The sequence below is a fragment of the Schistocerca piceifrons genome, chromosome 5 (assembly GCF_021461385.2).
Source record: "Schistocerca piceifrons isolate TAMUIC-IGC-003096 chromosome 5, iqSchPice1.1, whole genome shotgun sequence".
NCBI lineage: Eukaryota > Metazoa > Arthropoda > Insecta > Orthoptera > Acrididae > Schistocerca > Schistocerca piceifrons.
The window spans coordinates 708515674-708539276 of NC_060142.1; the positions used below are offsets into that span (position 1 = coordinate 708515674).

General features: G+C 44.0%; 1 protein-coding gene across 13 annotated transcripts in view; it reads left to right on the forward strand.

The window, feature by feature from the left end:
* LOC124797888 (voltage-dependent L-type calcium channel subunit beta-1) overlaps positions 1-23603 on the forward strand; it is a 739772-nt gene that overhangs the window by 557636 nt on the left and 158533 nt on the right. For 12 of the 13 annotated variants that reach the window (XR_007016895.1, XR_007016898.1, XR_007016894.1 and 9 more), the window contains exon 4: positions 11370-11604. Coding sequence is in view for 8 of the 13 variants with exons in the window: in XM_047260987.1 (XP_047116943.1) it covers positions 11370-11604 (235 nt within the window). In the remaining 5 variants the exon portion in view is untranslated. The remainder of the gene's footprint in view (positions 1-11369; positions 11605-23603) is intronic. The other variant, XM_047260993.1, reaches the window with a different exon arrangement.

Here is a 23603-nt window from a genome sequence, read left to right on the forward strand (position 1 = left end):
TTTCAGACAGTTGTTCTTCCCGCGAACCATACGCGACTGGAACAGGAAAGGGAGGTAATGACAGTGGCACGTAAAGTGCCCTCCGCCACACACCGTTGGGTGGCTTGCGGAGTATAAATGTAGATGTAGATCTGTAACTTACAGGAATTCTAATATTTTATGTTTGTTCTTTATCCCCTTATTCACTTTAACATTACTGAAGGCTTTCTCTACATCTTCACATGTTATGTAAGTATCTTAATTATTTAAAATCATAGCTTTCTCTATGAAAGAAGGCCCAGACTTCTTTCCTGATAACTTTGTTTTTCTGAAGCCATATCATTTTTCTAAAATGCATCGTTGTTTGATTCTATTCTTCCATGTGTTTTTTATTCTGTAATTTACTAACATGAGCTGTTGGATTGTAACTGTCCAACAGTTGACACATTTATACACGCGCGCCTTCATTGGCGGCATGAGGATACTATTTATCTATAACTCCTATAGTAAATCCTCAGATTAATATAAAACTTCACCATACTTGACTAATAATATTAGTAGTCCATGTTGTCGTCGTTATTATCGAAGGATTTGTTGAACCAAAAGTAGCAACGAGGATTTTTCAAGAAACGTTATTTTGCTTACAGATTTTGTGCATAGTGATATGTGTGGGGACCAAGTTATATTATCAACTCGGTTTGTTAACAGTAGTTACAGATAAAACTTACACCAAAGCTCCGCATTATGGCCCAGATGGGCCATCGGCACCGACCGCCACCTTGTCGTCTTCCGTCATGGCATTGGAAAGTGGTAGGGAGGCGCGTGGAGTCAACACTCTCTTCTGGTGACTGGTGTCGCCTTTCCTGACCTTCGAGCCGCTACACCTGCAGTTGGCATCGCGAGGCTGAGTGCACCCTGTTACAGTCCTCCCACCGAGCGAACATCCCCGGCAGTATCGTGACTATATCCTCCACATAGCAGTCAGACGCGCTGGCCATATGCTTCGGAGACGGACGGATAAAGCTTATACCCAAAGCTAATTTACATGGGAGCTACATCCGCACAATTATTTCTGGATTATTGTCATAAATGCTAACTAAAAGTTCCTCACTAAATTTTATTTTCTGGAAGGAAGTCTGAAACAATATTAGATTTAGAAGTTTCGACCGAGAGACTCACGCCGAACTCATAGAGAATTTTCAACGATCTTCTCAGGTTTCATTAGGTCACTCGCAAGACACAAAGAGTACTCTGCTGTGAGGCAGAGGGCAAAGAAACGGCCACTGGGTGACACCAGTGTGGGATTTATGGGGCAGAAGGTCGTAAAGAGCGAGCCGGACCTCGGGCGTCCGAGACACGTCATTAAGTACAGTACCGAGAAAGATTTTATGAGTCACAAGGTGGAATTCTTTTTTATATAGGACCATCGACTTTGACCTCCAGACAATGCTGTGTTGTTAACCATACTTATTGTTAAAATATATTTTTTATCTCATTTATTCACTCCTGCAAGCGAAAATGACTGCAATAGGAAATAATTAAAACACAATCTACCTGAGCGTGTGTCGCTGTCACTGATGTTGCTAATGTTATCATGGTTGCTGCACAGCAGCTTCTACTAACAGCAATATATTTCTGAGACCTCAGTTAAACCACCATTATAAGCAACATTTACGCGAGTAGAGGCATTTCAACCGCAGTCGGTTGGATACGCTCGTTGCGATAAACTTGGAATGATTCCACTGCATTTATTTCCTTTTACTGACACTCAAAGAAACCCTGATTCCGTTCAGGACATAGGGAGCCCACGTGCAAACTGTTCTGTAGCCGATTTAGTCTTATTTTCGTCAGCTTTATTTCGTGTTATATATTTCACCAAATTTAACTTCGGTTGAATCTGGTACTCTGTCATAGAACAGCTGTGCGTATTTCTGTAACCCTTCAGAAACACTTAGCTGTTCTATGATAATGACGAATGAATAAGTGTGTAATACTTTTTCAGACTATGTATCTGGTTTCCATAGGCATATATTTTACACTCTCTGAAACTTTTATGTTGTGTAATATAGGTTTCGAGAAACCATACACTTACTTTCAAATATTAAACAGCAGTATGTACCCATTACTCTCGCACATTATCATTCAACTCTTAAAGAAGACTGTAGGAGGTAGGAACTGACAGAGTGAAGCAGCGTGAGCCGTGCTTGTGCGGCTGTTTGAGAGATGCTGGCGACAGCATGGGACTCCCAGCGTGGAGTGAATCACCCAGAAAATTTCAACACTGAAGAGCCAAAGAAATTGGTACACCTGCCTAATATCGTGTAGGGCCCCCGCGAGCACATAGAAGTACCGCAACACGACGTGGCACGGACTCGACTAAAGTCTGTAGTAGTGCTGGATAGAACTGACACCATGAATCCTGCAGGGCTGTCTATGAAACCTTAAGAGTAAGAGGGGGTGGAGATCTTTTCCAAACAGCACGTTGCGAGGCATCCCAGATATGCTCAATTATGTTCATGACAAGGGAGTTTTGTGGTCAGCGGAAATGTTTAAACTCAGAAGAGTGTTCCTGGTGCCACTCTGTAGCAATTCTGGACACGTGAGATGTCGTATTGTCGTACAGGAAATGGCCAAGTCCGTCGGAATGCATAATGGACACGAATGGATGCAGGTGATCAGACAGGACACTTACGTACAGGTAACCTGTCAGAGTCGCATCTAGCCGTATCAGAGGTTCCTTATCACTCCACCTGCACACGCCCCACACCATTACAGAGCCTCCACCAGCTTGAACAGTCCCCTGATGACATGGAGGGTACATGGGTTCATGAGGTTGTCTCCAGACCCATAAACGTTCATCCGCTCGATACAATTTGAAACGACAATGGTCCTACCACGAAATATTTTTCCAGTCATCAACAGTCCAATGTCGGTATTGACAGGCCCAGGCGAGGCGTAAAGATTTGTGTCATGCAGTCGTCAAGGGTACACGAGTGGGCCTTGGGCTCCTAAAGCCCATACTGATGATGTTTCGTTGAATGGCTCGCACGCTGACACTTGTTGATGGCCCAGCATTGAAATCTGCAGCAATTTGCGGAAGGGTTGTACTTCTGTCAGGTTGAAAGATTCTCTTCGGTCGTCGTTGTTCCCGTTCTAGTACGATCTTTTTCCGGTCGCAGCGATATCGGAGATTTCGTGTTTCAGCGGATTCCTGACATTCACGGTACACTCGTGAAATGGTCGTACGGGAAAATCCCCACATCATCGCTACCTCGGAGATGCTGTGTCCCATCGCTCGTGCGCCGACTATAACACCACGTTCAAACTCGCCTAAATGTTGATAACCCGCCATCGTAGCAGCAGTAACCGATCCAACAACTGCGTCACGCACTTGTTGTCTCATATAGGCGTTGCCGACCGCAGCGCCGCATTCTGCCTGTTTACATATCTCTGTATTTGAATACGCATGCCTATACCTGTTTCTTTGACCCTTCAGTGTAATACATAGCCCGCACGCCTGTATAGAAGTTTTAGTTCTAAGGATTTTAGCGTGGTCACTTTACACTCTAGTGCGAACAGGATTCAGTTACTACGTGCTTCGGACGGTTGAATTAAAATGAGCAACGACAAAAAGAAAAAAAAATAGCAGGTATCGACTTCACTTCCGTCTGCTTATCTGTTAGGTTCGCACATAGGTTGCTTCCATTTACCTATTAAAGCTTTACATTTACTCGCATTTCATCCATAACAACATTCCGACCACATTTTTATAAAACATCATCTCCAGCAGCAGTGGTTGTTCATCAGTACACATACTTCTGAAATCTCGCGCGAACTGTTGTCTAAACGCGGATTACTGACAGTTATCAGTGTCTAAAAACTTATAAATCGTCATGACGCTTGCTTGGGCCTCGTGTGCTATTACCATTACATTTTTTGACTCTTTTTGTCACAAAAAATCGCCAATTCAGTCACAGTTGGAAGCAATTAGCCAAATGACTTATCCTGCAGCTCAAATGGCCATTTAATACCTTAGTGTATTAAAGCAGTTTTTTATTCCTAGATCATATAGAGACATACAGGGGTCGTATAAAAACATGGAAACACCATAAACGCAACAGATTACCACACCTAATATGGCGTAGGAAAACTTTTGGCATCAAGAACAGCTTCCATTAGTCTCGGAATGAGTAAATACAGAAACTCAGCTCGCTCTGTTCCTCCATGAGTTCCACAGCGGAGTGGAAAACGGCTCTCAGTTTGATGCCGTGCTCCTTGATTTCAGTGAGGCATTTGACACAGTCCCGCATTGCCGTTTAATGACAAAAAAAAACGAGCTTATGGAGTATCGGAGCAGAGCTGCGATTAGATTCAAGAATTTCTTGCAGATAGAACTCAACACGTCGCTCTTAACGGAACTAAATCGACAAATGTAAAGGTAATATGCGGAGTATCACAGGGAAGTGTGATAGGACCGTTGCTGTTCACAATACATATATAAATGATCTTATAGAAAGCATCGGATGCTCATTAAGAGTATTCGCAGATGATGCAGTTGTTTGTACCAAAGTAGCAACGCCAGAAGATAGTAAGAATTTGCAGAACGACCTGCAGAGAATTGATGAATGGTGCAGACTCTGGCAGTTGACCCTGAACATAAATGAATGTAACATATTGCGCATACATAGGAAAAGAAATCCACTACTGTATAGCTACACATTGATGACAAACAGCTGGAGACAGCGTCTGCCGTAAAATATCCAGGCGTAACTATCCAGAGCGACCTTAAGTGGAATGACCATCTAAAACAGATAGTGGGAAATGCAGACAGCAGGCTCAGATTCATCGGAAGAACCTTAAGGAAATGTAACTCATCCACGAAAGAAGTGGCTTATAAGGCGCTTGTTCGCCCAGTTCTTGAGTACTATTCACCTATCTGGGATTCCTATCAGGTAGGACTGATAGACGAGATAGGGAAGATCCAACAAAGAGCGGCGCGTTTCGTCACGGGATCGTTTAGCTGGCGAGAGAGCGTTGCGGAGATGCTAAACAAACTCCACTGGCGGACGTTACAAAAGTGACGATGTGCATCACGGAGCAATTTACTATTGAAATTTCGGAGCAGCACTTTTCAGGAGGAGTCGGACGACATATTACTTCCCCCCACAAACATCTCCCGTATTGACCACGAGCAGAAAATTCGAGAAAGTGGAGCCAGTACAGAGGCTTACCGACAATCACTCTTCCCACGCACTATTCGCGATTGGAACAGCGTTGGACTGATCAGATAGTGATACCGAAAGTACCCTCCGCCACACACCTTCAGGTAAATGTACTGACCGCGGTGGCCGGTAGAGATGTGACAGTTGGTCCTCCTGTTCACAAAGCCAGTCCTGGATAGTGCGCGATGTGTGAATACGGACCACGTCGTCTTGGAACACAGCATCACCATTTTGGGGAACAAACACTGTACCATGAGATGGATCTGATCAGTTTTGCAGCGGAACCGTGGCGTACACCGCGGTATGCTAGCCCAAATCATCGCCGGCAGAAGTTGGAAACAGTGTGCAACAAGACTCATTTGACCAAATGACTTTCTTCAATTGCCCCATAGTTCAGGTTTCAAGGCTTCGGCGCCACGTTTTCCTGTTACAGGCATTTGAGTCACTGTTTTGTAACTGCAGCTCACCCTGCGATTCCCTGCTCATGGAGCTCCCTTCGTGTTGCTTGGATGCGGACGGGGTTCGCGAGTGCTACATTCACTTCTGCAGTGGCTTTTGCATCTGTCGTCCTCCCATTTTTCGCTACAGTTCCCTTCAGTGGCTATCCGTCACTACCACTGAACACATACTTCCGTCCACATTGTGACTTAGCGGACGATGTTTTTCGGCTTACCCTATATGCGGTGTAAACCTTCGGTTGGTGCCTCTTGAAACACCGAACACTTCGACTACCTTGTCTACGGAAGCACCCATAAAACGAACACCAACAATTTTCCCGCGTTTAAATTCACTTTGCTGCGACATGATGCACTCACAACTATACAGAACACTGTTCTGGCCACGACTGGCTTTTGCAGCGTACTTAGGAGTTTTGCACACGTGCCGTTCTTGATCATAAGGACTGCGCAACCTGCAGGCTTGACCAGCGCCTGCATTCATGTTCAAGCGTGCACTTCTCGCAGTATTTCCTATTTCTGTCCACCCCCGCGCGAATCTCGTATAACAGGTGCTATTGCTCTTCGCGAAACAGGTCTGTGGCATTCTGGGTCAGGAAGTACAAATACACCATAATCGACGCAGCCCACGTATAATAATGGAAGCCTACCTGTGCCAATGACACGAGTATAACAGGTATAGTTTCCAGCAGTGTAATGACCTGGACGCCATAACACTCTATCATGAGTGTTGATTTCAACTTGCCTGACTTGTTTACAAGCCATATTTTTGACATCTATGCATTTTTGTGACCTGATACTAAATTTTTCCGACAATGACATTCAGATTCTCGCACCTGTCTCACTGAAAAAGCAGTAAAAGAAAAAAACTGGATGCGAAGTTAATACCTTACATATCACGTCCTACATATATAAACCGTCAACCTACGGTTCGTAGCGTATCAATTATGAATGGCCTTCGAACTGGTAATTACACATGTATAGGATGTGTTATAAAATACAACACGATGTATACAAATTAAGTTTATTGGTTTCCACCAACGAATGTTCCTAACTATCCATTCCACACCCACAATTTTGGAATCCGCAGCGATGATATGCCAATAGAGGAGCTCATACTCGCTTCCCATAAACGGGGTGTTCATTTTAACTGAAGACATTGAAATATCTCAAAAACTACATATAGTATCCAAAGAAGTTATAATTCCTACTTGTTTGTCTCGGAGGAGGACATCCAATGCTACCACACTCGACCCCCCCCCCCCCCAAAAAAAAAAAAAAAAAAATAATCCAACCCCGTTCGTGGGTGGCAGGGAGGAAACTATGAAATCTTCAAAGGAAACACCCGTTTTTATTGCAGATTACGATTCTATGGCAAAATCTACGTATATTCAACCTGAAGCATTTTCTTCGTTTCACCACAGATGGCGCTGTAATCGGAGGAAGAGAAATGGGTACACAATTGGAACTTACAATTATGTTACTCAATGCCTTTGAATATTCAATGGCACGTGGGACCCCATCTCCACAGTGCGATGATAGGACAACTCAGCATTTCATAAATTCTAATTGGAAACACCGTTGGCACCACTGTATTCCTGAGACATATCGAACAGGGATGTACTCGACGCGGCGCTGTGGCCGTGGCTTCTCTGCTTTTCCAATTAGAGCGAGTCTCTGAACGTAGTCCACCAACCTCAGTTCACTCAGTGACCTGCTTTTCAAATGACCATAAACAAGGCAGAAGCATATCTGCGGAAATGTCGGCAGAAGCGTTTCTGATTGGGTCGACCGTGTCTGTCTTCACGGCCTGTTGACACTCGCTGGTGCACCTTATCTTTTAAATATCCCCACGGAAAGGAATCCAGCGGCGTCAAATCTGGCGACCTAGCGGGCCAATTAGTGAGGCCACGTCTGCCGATCCACCGACCAGTGTACACACAATCTAATACCTCCAGTGCTTCAGTTGCGTAAGGCATCCTGAAACCACATGAGTTGTCGAATATCCAGGGCAACATTCCGCAGTTCTACCAGTAGTTCCTGTTCTAAAATCGTTAGATATCTGCGTTCATTCAACGTGCTGTCGATAAATGACGGACAGTGAGTTCGTTCCCCATGATGCCACACCATACGTCAACCGACCGAGGACGTTGATACTCAACTTGTCTTAACCAGTGGGGACTGTCTCCACTCCAGTAATGCTTGTTATGCCGGTTAACGCTACCGTGGGTTTTTAATATAGATTCATCGGAAAAAATTACCTCGGCAAAGAACATGGGGGTCGTTTGCATTTGTTGACATGCCCATTCACAAAACACTACCTGGCTATGGAAATCGGCCCCATGAAGTTCTCGAAGCAGTGACACGTGGGGTGGATGACACGACGACGCAGTATTGTGATAACACTACCTCCGGACATACTGAAATCGTGGTGTAATTGCCGGGCGCTTATCCGTGGGTTTTGTTGCAGTGCCACTAGTACAGCTATTTCATTACCTCTCCTGTAACACATTTGCTTCGTTTCCTTTGCCGGTCTGTACGCTGCCATCAGATATAAAATCGTTCACAACTTTGTAAAAGAACGAACGAAAGCGAGCTTACTCTGGAAAACGCTCGGCATACAAGCCAACTGTAGCCTCAACATTTCTCCTACATTCTCCGTAAATCAGAATCATTTCAATTTTTCTTCTGTGCTTGCCACGTTCATCGCCCACTTGCACGTCTGTTCTCAAGATGATGGGTAGGTATGCAGGCATTGAACACTGTGCAAGTATTGTAATGTCTAGAGTCGCTATCGGCTCTACGTCTGCATGGTCGCACTGTACTGCCTGTTTTGGTACGTCGTAATTCGCTGCACGGCCACGATGGTGCGTCTTGTAGTCCCCTCTTCGGTACGTCGGAGGAATACAACATTGCAATGGAGTGTCCAACTAGAAGTTATGAAATACTGGCCTGCCCTACCCTCGCAGCATGGAGGTGGGGTCCCACGCGCCATTGGATATTCAAGGGCCTTTGAGTAGCATGTCGTAATTTGCGATTGAGACACCATTTCTCTTCCTCCGATTACAGACCCATTGTGGCGAAATGAAGGAAATGCTTGAGACAAAACGTATGTAGATTTTGCCGTATAATCGCGATCTGCAATAAAAGAAAGGGGGGGGGGGGTTCCCATTGAAGTTATCAAAGTTGCCCCCGCCACCCACGCATGAGGTGGGGTGGCGGGTCGAGTGTGGTATCGCTGGGTGTCCTGCTCCGAGACAAACAAATTGGAACTATAACTTTTTTTAATCCGATGGAAAGCTTTCGAGATATTTCAGTGTCTTCAGTAGAAATGAACACCCTTTATATGATTATTAATTATTAATCACTCGACTTCTTAATGTAGCTCTTCCTCTCAGCACCGTTTCTATCTTTTACTACAACACACCCCCTTTTCTGACGTGGAGAACAGAGCAATCGCCTTAACCTGATTTCTTAGAAACTTCGCAGAGTGGAAGAGGGCGGTTAGAATAATTAAACACTTGTCTCGGCTTAACCGTAAATACTCGACCGTTTCTGAGAAAATGACGGTCAGAGTTTTCGACGTTATTTAGATGCCTTTGAGCACACCCTAATCTCAGCCGAAATGGTGCCACACTGGCTACCTTTGCCGCTTCTAAGCTTTGCGCCCTTCGTTCTAAGCCTCATTATTATTTTTATTTTTCCTTTACCTACCCATATAAATAACAGATTACAGCACGAATGTTTTCCAGTTTATATTGAAATAAAATTGTCTATATTTGTCTACCAATTGATATCTGGTACACGAAATAAAAATGATAAACACTAAATGAATGGGAAAATTATTTGAAATTGTTTTCGATGACATTCCTGTAGTGTATCTTAATTCAGTCATTTGCAAGCGCCAGTTTTCGGTAAAGTGATCCGTTATGCGTGGTTCACCGCGGAATTGTTTCCAACGCATGAAATCTTCAGCAATTTAATAGCGTTTATTTAACGAGTGATATTCATAAGAAAAGAATGTCATTGCGGCTAAATTGCCTTCACACGATGCTCGTGGTGTTTGGAATGCCTATGCTGGGAATGTTTCTACGTTCGCTATCATACAAGAAAACGCACCAAATCTTCCTGAAGGGTAAACATAAGAATAAACTGCGAGGATTAATGTAGGAATTGATATAAGAATGAAGTAAAAGCTTATGAGAATTTAAAGAGACTGTAACCCGTGAAAAATCGAACAACATATATTATATAATAAATGTATGGCACTTATTGTGAAACCCAGTTGTAATTTTACAATTAATATAATGCCTTTGTATACCTTAGCTTGATGAGAAGCATTCCTGTAGTAAGTTTTCACGGACAAAGGTAGATAATTAAAAAAATAAAATAAATAAATACAATAATCGGGTCTCGAACACGGGACGCTAAACTGAGAGGGCTAGGTGCGAGCCACTAGGCCGGCATTTCGGCGAAGAGTATCGCACGCTAAAAGATAGAGCCGATGCTACAGACATATTCAGGAACGGAAAGACGCCATCATGCAAGTCTAATGAGTTTGCAAACACACTAAAAACAGAATATCATAGACTTACGTGATTAGTAAATTGTAACAACTGTTTAGAATCCTTATCTTGTAGCAACAGATGTATGCTGTTTTCATGTTTTCATGGTGTTGTGACGAGAATGAACATCGTAAATTCTGGTATCTAATCAATTCATAATATCCATAAATGATTAAATTAGCACATAACAATGCAAAGAACGTCAATTTCTGTTTATTGACGTGGATTAGAGCGAAACTTCTCACGTGATTATTTCCAATTTCTCCCTCATGTGATTGACAAGGCGCCATAGCTGACATTTCCAGAGTGCCTGAAGAAAGGCATTATCCCATAGCTTCCTTTTATTAATAAATACACTTTAGAAGATTGATCTTTAAACTACAACTGCCGTCATCTGATGCTATCTATTAAATCACCAACATATACATCGATCATAGTCTCATACACACCGCTGCAGTGCCAGAAATAATCTCAGGTGTGATAATCACGCAGTCTCAGAAAAACAGACAAATCTCAGTACAGACAACGCTGGAATATTTGTTAATTATGTATGTAGTTAGTTTTAGCTCATTAAGTGAAACTTCCTTTCCGAACACACACCCTAGTATTTGCGTTTATTTAGGAAATCCATGGAAAAACCTAAATCTGAACTGTCGGGCGGGGAAGTTCAATATTCTTCTCAATGCGATGCCAACGCCTTAAACGTTACATCGTTTCGTTCCGTAATTTTCGGGAAAAATTTCTCACTTTCTTCGTTGTTTCTTCTATACGTAAGATGAACAACAGTAGATATGAGATCCAGGCTCGGTTTATAACCTTCATAGTGTGAGCTTACCGCTGGCCGTTGTGGCCGAGCGGTTCTAGGCGCTCCAGTCCGGAATCGCGCTGCTGCTACGGTCACAGGTTCGAATCCTGCCTCGGGCATGGATGTGTGTGTGATGTCCTTAGGTTAGTTAGGTTTAAGTTGTTCTAAGCCTACGGGACTGACGACCGCAGGTGTTAAGTCCCATAGTGCTTAGAGCCATTTGAACCATTTGTAAGCTTCCTACTCTTGTTTGTCCAGTTACGTCAGCCGCACAGCTTTCCGATGTGTATGTTAGTGACGGTAAGCAGCAACATGGCCTGATGGTGGTTTTTGTGTCCCGCAGGAGAAGTACGACAACAACTGGTGGATCGGCCGCCTGGTGAAGGAGGGCAGCGACGTGGGCTTCATCCCGTCTCCCGCCAAGCTAGAGAACCTGCGGCTGCAGCAGAGCCAGGCGCGCAACTCCAAGCTGTACGCTTCCAAGACGTCGTCGTCGAGTAACCTAGGTGCGCTAGTCAACGATGTGCTCGCCTCCTCTAAGAGTGGCAACTCGCGCGGATCCACCCCTCCCACCCCTGGTACGTGGCTGCGTGGCGCCGCCCACACTCGCACACACACTACTACACTACTACACTACACTGCGCTCACTCACCGCTTCTTATTCGTTCTTCTTGCGTTCTAATCCGACGCCGCCGCCTCGCACAGCGCCGCCCCCGCGCAGGGCTACCGTCTAACCGTGTTACCTGCACCGTAGGGTGCATATCGATTGCGGTGGTGTTTCCATTTCTATTGTGGGGATTTGTTGCAACTGAGGATAGATTTCGAATGTGGGTCGACTTCGAGTGCAGGTCGACTTCGAGTGTTTGTCGTCTTATATCGTGGGGTGATTTCCATTGCGGATCGCAACAGTTAGGACTGGGCATCCACTGGGGATCAATATCGACAGTAGGACAGAGGATCGAGATCGTAGTTACCGAAATTGATAACTGAGGGGAGTAGAATTTAAGTGAGAATAATCTCAGCTCCAAAGAAACCCCGTAAATCTAAAACATTAATATCGTTATTTACGCTATTATTCTCTGTTACGAAAACAAATCACCGCATCGCTACCAAATTATCTTCTTCACATTTTCCTCAAGTATGTGGGCTGGCAGAAATGACTGTTACTGTTTTCGATTGGTCTAAAGTACTGTAGAACCGATCTCCGACTATGGTTCTTTTCTTTTTCGCCGCTGATTTCTCGTTTGTATTCAGAGACCCGGGGGAAACCTTATCTGAGCAAAGCAGATACGTCGATAAACGTGCGCTGTTTAAAATACATAACATTGCAAACTATACATCACAATTCCAAACTTATTTAATTTTTTTCCATGGAAAAAAATGATGGCATGCCCCGTCACTACCAAGCACATAGTTCCACATAATTCGACTGATACATCGAAATGATGAAGTACGACGATAATCCCAAAAGTAAGGTCTCCTATTTTTTTATAAGTACATAGACCTGTTTGTTTCTACAATGGTTTACATCAGTTTACAGTTTGAACATTTAGCTATTTTTAGACATAATCACTATTTCTGTCGATGCATTTTTTAGACGCTGTGGCAGTTTTTGTATGCCCATGTCATACCAGCTCGCCGCCGTGCTGTTCAGAAAGTTATGAACCTCTTCTTTCACCTCGTCGTCGGAGCTGAATCGCTGGAACCACAATTAACGCTGACAGGTACTGTGAAATTCTGAAAAAAAAACTCAAACGGGCAATTCAGAACCGGAGAAAAGGAATGTTGAGCAAGGGCGTACACATTCTCCATGACAAAGCTCGCCCACACATCACTCGGCAAACCGTTGCTCTCCTGCAACAGTTTCAGTGGAACATAATCACTCATCACCCACCCTCCCTATAGTCCTGACTTGGCGCCCAGTGACTATCACCTGTTTCCTAGGTTAAAAGAACATTTGGCCGGAAAGCGATTCAGCTCCGACGACGAGGTGAAAGAAGAGGTTCATAATTTTCTGAACAGCATGGCGGCGAGCTGGTAAGACATGGGCATACAAAAACTGCCATAGCGTTAACAAAAATGCATCGACAGAAATAGTGATTTTGTTGAAAAATAGCTGAATGTTCAAGCTGTAAAATGACGTAAACCATTGTAGAAATAAACAGGTCTATGTACTTATAAATAAAGGAGACCCTACTTTTGGGATTACCCTCGTATCGTAACAGTATTAACAAGACATGAAGTGGATGCGAAATGCCAGTGAAGCTGTTGTGAGGGCAAGAATACAGTTTTCCCTACTGAGATACAATAAATTCCAGTCAAAATAAAAGCGCAGAGGAATGCCAAAAACATTATTAGTAGTAGTTTGTGCATCCTACAGACAGTGTACACCGACCAGCCAGAATATTATGACCACCGACTTACTATCGACATAGCCCACCCAGGCGATGCCAGCGTCACGTAGGGAGGAATGACTTAGTCAGACACACGCGCGGTGCATGTAGTATCAGTCAGCGCGCTGTCCCTATGTAGAACGGGGAAGACCAGCAATCTTTTTGGGTTTGAGCGAGGGGAGATTATGATGGCCCAGAGGCTCGGTACGAGCATTTCGATAACTCCACGACTAGTCGGCTGTTGGGGGAGGGCTGTGGCGAGTGTCTGCAACACGTGGCGAAACCAAGTGCAGACGTCATGGGGTTGGGTGGCCACCGCTCATTACAGACATCGGATATCGTAGGCTGCGCTGACTGGTAAAACAGGACAGGTGGCGAACTGTGGCGCAACTAACACCAGACTTTAATGGTGGACAGTATACAAGTGTGTCTGAACACGCAGTGCACCGAAAACCCCTAGCGAAAGGTCTCTCAGCCGACGTTAACACCAGGGCACTGGCACCTACGAGTGAAGTGGGCCCGACTATCGATACTGGACGTTGGCGCATTTGCAGAGAGTTACACGGTATGATGAAATTCCGATACCTTCTTCATCATGCCGATGGGAAGGGTCGAGTCCGTCGCCTTGCAAGGGAACAGCTCCTCGACTCCTGTACTGCGGGACAGAGACAAGCTGGCGGCGGCTCCAGCACGCTCTGGGGAACGTCTATGCGTCCAGTGGAGCTCGTGCAAGGCACCCTGACGCCCACGTAGTACCGTACACAGGTTGCAGACTACGTACACCTCTTCGTGTCGGTCACGTTTCCCGACGGCAGTGTCATTTTTCAGCAAGATAATGCGCCATTTCACAAGGCCAGGAGTGTGATGCAGTGGTTCGAGGAACACGTTGGCGAGTTCCAGTTGATGTGCTGGCCCCCCCGCTCGGCAGATCTGAACCCGATCAAACACACCTGGTATGTGATTGAACTTGGTCTCAGAGATCATCGCCCCCTCGCCGGAATCTACGGACATTAGGGGACTTGTGAGTGCAAATGTGGCGCCAACTACCAGCGACCTAGCAAGGCCTCATTGCTTCCATGCTACGACGCGGCGCCGCTGATATCCGTGCCAAAGGCGGATCTAGCGGCTGTTACGAAGGTGGTCACGATGTTCTGGTTGATCAGTGTATATCTGAAAGCGCAACATTTAAGCTAAATGAATCTCGTAGACCTACGCCTCAAACATCAACAACATGTATTAATATACGACACTCTACCTCAGTGTACAAGTATTTCAGATCCTGTAGCCGTATTGTAGGGCATAGTATTACTGGTTTGGTAGTCATACAGAGAAACTCACGTGCTCATTCCATAGATGTCACGTCCGTAGTAAATTCATCCCAAATTCTAGATAACATATTCAGTTAGATCTGTTAAAAGGCATTGCTGATGCGTGCTCGTACTTTTTTTTTTTTGGTATGTATCCTCATGAAGATAACGGAAATGTGGAATAATTTACATAAGCCCAAACAAAAGAAACGCAGGTGAGCGTGGAGACAATGATGTAAAGTTCTTGACAATGTTGCGAATGTGATCAATTCATGATTTTTCCAGAGTCGTCGTTACAGATTCATAAATGTCGATGTGGAAGTGGAGTAGAGCACCGTACTGTTGGTAGATTAAACCCACGTTTTCGGTCTGTAGCTGGAAACAGCCAGTTTTGAAGCACATACTGAGAGTCCTGTGCCCAGTAAAAAGTTCCATAAGCTTTAAGCCGTAAAATCGCACAGAACACATGAACACTTGGAGTACCTTGAATGTTCTGCTCGATAATGCACGGGCATTGCGCTTGTTTACTGTGACACAAAAATACTGGCTCATCCTCTTTGTATTCTGGTGAGAAACGTATCAGGTGCAAAGATGCCTGTTTCGTTTCAGTCGGATCTTCCAGTCTGTTAAGGAATGGCAAGCTCTCTACTCGTTCTGTTCGTCGACACCTGTGAGCTACATAGGAACTGACTCACATGCGCCCATTGTTGCTCTAGTCGTTTTCCTTTTTTCTCGTCACAGACGAATCCTGTTGCGGTAAACCAAAATTTCGATCCCCGAGTAAAGCTGACATTCTGTGCATCTTCACGAAACATCTTTCAGAAGATTTGTTGCATTATTTTCATAAATCAGTGGGAATGAAAGCGAAATACAATATAAGGTTTCTCAGCACGCATCGGCTTTTTACTAACGGATACGCATCTGTAAAAGAAAAAAAACTGCAACTACAAAATAAAAACATTTGTGTTTCGTGGTATGACAGCAAAGTTCTACAATACGATATAATAAGCATCGATCGATAGTGATATGGAAACCACAGTGAAAATCAGAAATGTTTTATTTCTAACTTTTAGCTAAAACTTCCAGCTACTTCTCTACATTGTCCCCGCTCCGATTTAGACATTTGTGGTAGCGTGGTACGAACTTTTCCAGTATCTTCGTCATACATTGCTTGTGCTTTCCTCCAGCTCTTTACGCCTGTCTTCAGCTCGTTGTCTGTGCCAAAATGCTGTCCTCGTAGCCAGCGGTTCATGTGAGCAAAGAGATGAAAATCAGAGGTAGCCAAGTCCTGGCTGTATGGAGGGTGATCAAACACTTCCCATCGATAATGCTGCAGGAGCGTCTTTGTTGCGGCTGCATTGTGCGGCCGAGCATTGTCACGAATAAGGAGGGTGTCTGGTGACATCATTTCTCTTCGCTTGTTCTGAACTGCCCTTGGTAGACGATTTTCCTGACTCGCCTGATCCACTCCGTCAACAGGAGCGTCGGTTGACACTAGCTTTCTTCCCCGATCGACTACATAATGGACGTCTGTACGTCCTCCTTCGAAGTTCCTGCACCGCTGTCACCCTTTGCTATAACGAATGACAGTTACATTATGTGGACTGCGTGAAATCAAGTGGAACCTCTCAGTGTGAAGAAATCTAATCAGCACATCTACGCAAAGTTCCATCCCATTTCCTCTGTGGTTTTCGTGTCGACTGATCTGACCTTGAAAAAAAACGCAGAAATCGTAAAATACAGATACTGAACAGCGGTGTAATAGCTTCAGGCATTTCCGACCAAGCGTTCAACTTCCTCATTACATTATTAGAAACGTATAATAGAAATAGAACTGTCAGTGTCTGACGTAAGTTTCAGGTTTTGCGGACTTTCTTGGGAGTCGATAACAGCACCATCGTAGCTGCGTTGAGGCGGAATATGTGTTTGGGGGGGGGGGGGGGAGGGAGGGAGATGGGGGGCGGAGGCTACGACATGTAGTTAATCCTGCGGCAGAAAATGATGTCGGATAGGACAGGCGGTGCTTGTCTGAAGGAGGGGAGTGGGCGACGCTTGCGGGGCGGCGTGGATCGAGTATGGGAGCCGGCAGCCAGGGCGCCGCCCCCGTCCGCCCCCCGGGGCTGGCGGGGGCGGCGGGGAGACGGCCGCTACAACCCTCTGGACTCGCACACTCTCTGGCGGGAAATTTTCCTCGTACATAAGCCAATTCTGTAGTGCTTGTATTCGGTACTGTTAGCATCCAAATATTTCTCCGTTCTTTCTAACACGAAGTAACTACCAATGATTCTGAGTGAAAACAGGTAGTACGCAATACATTCAGCCCATGCACACACACACACACACACACACACACACACACACACACACACACACACACTTTTTTATTGCAACCCTTTGATTGCGAACAAGGTTTTCGTGAGGTTTGACGTGGTTGTAAGGCAAATACCTCAACTGATAATTCCCTCACGCTTATTCCCGATTGGCAACTCTTGTCTTCCGCTACCGCCTCGCCTGGTAGTTGGCTGAAAAGAGCCGGTGGTTTTGTAATGGGCGTGCTCTCATAGGGCTGTGTCCACTCCTTGTAGGAAAAAAAAAATTGAAAAAGAGTTGGTCATACTCATCTTTCACGTAAGTGTCAAATGGCGTGGTTTTTTTTTCTGTAACAGTAACATACTGTTCAAATCTACTACCATTTTTTTCCCTTTGTTCACCACGCGAAGAAGTTGGAGATAACTGCGGCTGTGTTACATACAGTCTTCTTAGATATAAGCGTTTGATGGTATCAAGAAAGATACAATCATCACCTATACCAAACAGGTTATACTTTCGTCAGCCACCACGTCCTCCCGGTGCTGCATTTGTTCCAGCAAGCTCCTGGTTCCAAAAATGGCTCTGAGCACTATGCGACTTAACTTCCGAGGTCATCAGTCGCCTAGAACTTAGAACTAATTAAACCTAACTAACCTAAGGACATCACACACAACCAAACCATACCCGAGGCAGGATTCGAACCAGCGACCGTAGCGGTCGCTCGGTTCCAGACTGTAGCGCCCAGAACCGCACGGCCACTCCGGCCGGCTCCTGGTTCCACATGGCAGCCTTAAACTAGGCAGCCTTAAACTAGTTACTGCACTTCGATATATTCTTGAAAGTCCGCAGCTCGTGGTCTTGCGGTAGCGTTCTCACTTCCCGCGAACGGGATCCCGGGTTCGATTCCCGGCGGGGTCAGCGAATTTCTCTACCCCGTGATGACTGGGTGTTGTGTGTTCTTCATCATCATTGACTCGCAAGTCGCCGAAGTGGCGTCAACTAAAAAGGACTTGCAATACGGCGGCCGAACTTCCCCGCATGACGCCTCCCGGCCAACAATGCCATACGATCATTTCATTTCAGTATTCCCCTGGTCTTTAATAATTTATGTATTTCAGTCTTCTATGGCTCTTTTTTTCTTTCCTCGATATCTGTTTCACATATTTTTATCCTCTTCTGCCTGTATTATTTTCCCCTCCCACAGTTGCTTTTTTTTCGGTATTCCCATTGCTCACTTTTTACTTGCATACAGTGCTATGCTTCAGTTACACATCGTCATAAATTTCATATCAGTTCTATATTCTGCTGGAGTCTTTCCCACTTGCACAAGTTACCTCTAAGGTTTCTTGCTTAACATAAATTGTACCCCTTACGGACCAGTTTTGGTGTCGATCGAGTCAGTATTGTGTCTCCGACTGCCCCTCATCGCGATCGTTTCAGCTTTATTTATTCGTAAACTGAACTCCATGCTAAGTAGCACCGTAATTCCAGGTTCTCTAAGTCTTCTTACGGTTAGGAATAGTAAGACGCCTGCGAATCTTACCATTGGCTTCTGCCATCCTTGCATCCTTTTTTTTTTCATGAACTTTTGTGCGACTTACTTGCTTTTGCGACGCACGAGTCAAACAACAGCGGAAATAGGCTACTACTCTACATGACATCATCGTTAATACAGTTATGTCTTGCTAGTTGCGTCCACTCGTTTAATACCACTTGCTTCTTGCAAATTTCCTGAGCAGTCACATGTCTCTGCTTACCACCATTCACTGCAGTATTAGAAGTACCCTCTGCCATACACTGTAAGGTAGCTTGCGGAGTATGAATGATGTAGTATCTGGAACATGTTCCAAATTATAAGATCCAAATTTTTCTCTAGGTATCCAAATGTTCGTAATATGTACCAGTTTTCCTTGATTCTCTCTCCCGTTATTAAGTGCAACGTCATAAATGTTTCTCTAGTACTTTAATTTCCTGTGACTTTCACCCTGGACTTCGGGTGTTTTAACCCATCACTGCCCCCACTTTCCCAGTAAAGAGTCACTGACGCACTTACACGATATACTATATAGGCCCCGAAGTAATTAGAAATTTTCCTCTGATTTACATAGAATACTTTTAAATGGCCATTATGCACTTACGACAACGAGGGTCTTAATTCAGACAACTAGTTCTCTTAAAGCGCAAATCATGAATGCCTCCTTCGTTCTGCACGTAATTTGTTTTCAAACAAGGATGTGGACATTCACATATCCAAAGTTTTTTTAGCGGTGTATATGTCTGCCACGAAACAAAGAGAACCTCCCAGGATCACGCAGAGACGAGCACTTAGAAGTCAGCTGAACGTGTAACGTTGGAACACTGAGCAACTCATAAGGACACACAGAGATCTATCCCCGACAGGCAATTAAAAAGATGTCATGTAGCAGAGCAGTCTACGGTATGACAGTTGCTACATCTTTGCACCTACCACTACACAGTTTAACGACACAAGTTCATCCGTAGTACTAGACAAAATCTAAGCACTGTAGTTACAAACACCGATAAATCTCAATGACTGATCCAAAGCAGATGATGTGCAAGCCAGAGGGTTCCAGTGACTGTCACAATAGTAATTTTCCAATAGCAGATACAATATATTGCACACATCACACCAATAATGTCTCTTCTTCTTAACCGGCCGACTCGAATCACCTGTTGAGTCTAACCGTTTTGTTTTATTTGCACCATGTATGTGGACATTTGTGTTGTGTTACTAATCGTGTAATTTAGTGGAGAAACTAGAGAGTATCTTGATTTGATGTTCTGTTATATGGTATAGTGTTACTCTGTGTTTATTTTGTTCCATGCGGTAAGGCACGCAGGCAAGAGCGCGCGCCCGTCTGCCGCACTCGTCAGCCGGAGTCGGCGCTTGGTCTGACTGCGGCTTGGGACGGCGGGCGCCTCAAAGCCTTGCTTCAAAAATTTGTTAACTGTTCTGCACACCGCAGCGACATTGGAAGGACGAAGACAATCTTCGAACGAGTTTTTCAGTTGTCTATGTAGAACTTTATTTACTTGCGCTAACAAGCAACGCTGGTGGGAGGTAAGCGTTCGCCAAGACTGCACGTATTACTCTGGGTTCTCATGTACAGGTCAAATGCAGAGAAAAACGGAGAGTACGATAAAAAAGGAGAGGCGGACGAGGAGGAAGGAGGAGTCGACAGGAAGAAGACAGAGGACTAAGAGGGGAGGGAGAAAAGAGGAAGAGTAAAGCGGAATGAAGAGAAGAGATGAGTGGGAATGAAGAATAAATTATTGAGAGAGATTGGGGGAAGGGAGTGTTGCCAGATAAATAGAACGTAAAAAATCTACTTACACTAAATGTTAGTGTTTAAAGGAAGTAAGAGAAACACTTTTTTTACGTCACAAACTGTCACATTTGCAGCAATTCCCCGCTGTGTGTCCGTGAAGGTTTTAACACTAGTGGTGTTCAGAGGCGGTGTTCAAAATGAGGTGTGATGAATACTCTTTTAGAGATGTTGCTGAAAATGTCGTCCGTTTACATTAAAGCACTAATGGCATCTGCGTTCTAATGACTGCCCAACACTAAAAAAAAGCAGTCAGCTCTTCTTGAGTGTAGTCTGTGTCTCGAACACCAAATGCTTCGTCTCTCTCAACTCCCCCCTCCCCCCCTCTCAAAAAGACAACTGAGGTAGGAAGAGCACGGGCACCTGGTGGCCACAGTACTGGCCCACCCCTCCCAGTCCACCAATTGGGGAAAACATGGTCTAAACGTTCTCTGACATCAACGCTACAGTGTGATGGAGCCCCTTCGTGGTGGAATCACAATTATGTTGCCTGAATGCTAGCGTGACATGCTCCAACGTTTCCGGTAGTACTTCATGGAGAAAGGTACGTCAGTTTCCTCCACCGAGAGGGTTAGCCAGAAGATCCTACCCAATGAGGTGGTCATGAACAATACTAGTTCGCACATTTATGGTAAATCTCTGTTAATAGTGGAACACAAGAGTTACCTTTGAATGTTCCGGCTGCCAGACATAACTATTGGGGCTGTTGAATGTTCCTTCTCTTGTGAAGGCAGCCTGGTCAGTGAACAAAACACACGTCCATGAGTCAACGATGTTTACCATTTCATGTAGATACCACCGGCAGAATTCCACACTCTGAGGAAAGTCACCGGCTGTCAGGTGTTCTGCCTTCTAATGGATGCATACCTGTCTCCTGGGGACATTCCATACATTGGCTTTGGATGTATTCGGTTCCTTGGAGTTCCTTGACTATGGAGATTTCTCAAACTGAACACTCCGCGCGCTGAGCTGAGCAGCTTGCCAATTCCTCGTTGCTCTAGTCTATGTGACGTTTTACAAAGCCGGCCACCAAGTATTTGAAATGTGACATGATTTGGTAACCTCGTCCCAGTAAACCGTTCTGCATACACGAGTCTTGCTGCTCGACTGTTGTGTCGTGCATCCCAATAAATGAGATAAAAAGCAGCCAACTCCGTTAGAATGTAATCAGCCATCAAGAATCTGTGGACATCAGTCAGAACTTTCATGTAAACGCAACGTAATGTAAAGAACAATATTGTAATTGTTTATCTAGGGAGCAGTAAGATGTAAGTGTGTTGCAAATGAGATTCCAGGGTCAACTTGTTGCACACGAAGCAGTCAAAACAATTCTGAACGTAGGCCTAAGCAAAGTCCAGTGCCGAACGTCGAACTATTCAAGGATCCCCAGCGGCTGAACGCTGTACCTGTGGCATTTGCGTCACATAATAAAAGTGTTTCTCTTTATAGCCCTACAGCTTTGTGTTAACAGATTGTGCTTATCCATTACGGATATTTTAGAACCGTGACTGCATATTGAATGTAAATAAGTTATACACAACTGCAGCGAGTCACTTTTTTTGAATAATAATACTTTATTACATGAACCGGTTTTCGAACCTTTTCAGGTTCATCTTCAGATGGTTTCTCCCGAACCTGAAAAGGTTCGAAAACCGGTTCATGTAATAAAGCATTATTATTCAAAAAAAGTGACTGGTTGCAGTTGTGTATAACTTATTTACATTTGTGTTAACAGTTTTTTAAGGACTCCGGGAATGATGGAGGGAGTGCAAATACTGTACCAAAACTAAACAACTAAGATTACAGAGTGTAGTCGAGTACGAAACTCCAGCAGCGCGCTTCCTTTATGTGGCTGTGGGGGTTATCGTTGCGCTTTGCACGAAACGAACTACAAACGTCAAAACAAGTACCAATGAGGCTCTTCGACGTCGAAAGATACAAAGCTGATTGCGAGTGATTCTTCTCAAAGTTTATCCCGAAGCAGTGTCACGAAAATCATCAAACGGCTGCACTTTACACAAATAGCACACACTCTGTTAACATCGTTCTATACCGATTACGCCGAATAATGTTGTTGCACTTCATGCTTTCGTTGTAATTTTTACACTCACACCATTATTTTTCTAAAATATTACTTCATCGTTCCTTCATTTCTCCACCAAGGTCATAAAATTTATGTACCACTTTTACTAAAACACATATTTTAAGAAAGGAACTTATTAATAAAACTAAACAAATGCGAAGTATTGTGACAAAGCTAAAAATCCTCAGTGTATGCTGTTATATAATCTGATAGTAGATATTTGGTAGTCATGAGAAAAAGAGGAGGTACGAATAACGAATTTTAAACAGCTGCAAAGGATATAATCATGATCTTCGTTATTGTCATCATCTGCCTATTACCTCAAACTTTCAGATCATCTGTCATCTTGAAGCTTATTTAAATATTGTTGATTTTATTTTTAGTGAAGCAGCTCTGTTTATCCTAGGATTTCGCACAAAAAAGAATTATAAGTAAACTAATACTGTATTTCTAACGACGATGGTAATCAACAGCAGGAAAGGTTAATTAGACCACAGTCGGCTACATGTAGAAAGCAGGTATTCATTACTGTTGTATGGAGAGAGACGGTACAATTTTTTTTTTTTAATAATGGCGAAGCATGTCAACGATTTTTCTTAAATTTCAGTTGGGTTTCTCAGTAAGATGTCTGCATTTGTATTCTTTTGCGTTGTAGTATAGATGATGTTTCATACCTGGTCTATTACTTAAAAAAAAAAGAGTCGTGGAGATATTGATAATGAAAAAAAGCGCAGTAATAAGTTGAATTTTTTACAAACTAGGTATGCCTGCGGGGAAACGGCGACCGTCGTGTAACAAAATTTATTTATATTTTTTAGCCTGAACTGCAATCACACGTTCTATACATACTTAGTTCCGCTGAACAAAGGTCATCAATAAAAAAGGATTTTAGAATATAAGATACACCACGACAGAAAATTATCCAACTTGTGTTGTTAGAGGCTGACATTTTTCATAAATGTTGGTCTTATTTCAACGTAAAAACACTCGCATACATTTTAAAGTGTGGTGTAGAAATCGGAGGCGTTATTGAGGTTGGCACTATATTTGCTTTTTAAACGATAAAATGCTGTGCTGTGAGTGAAACATTTAGGCCCATTTAAGTAATCTGTTCCATCGAGGATAAATCTTTAAAAA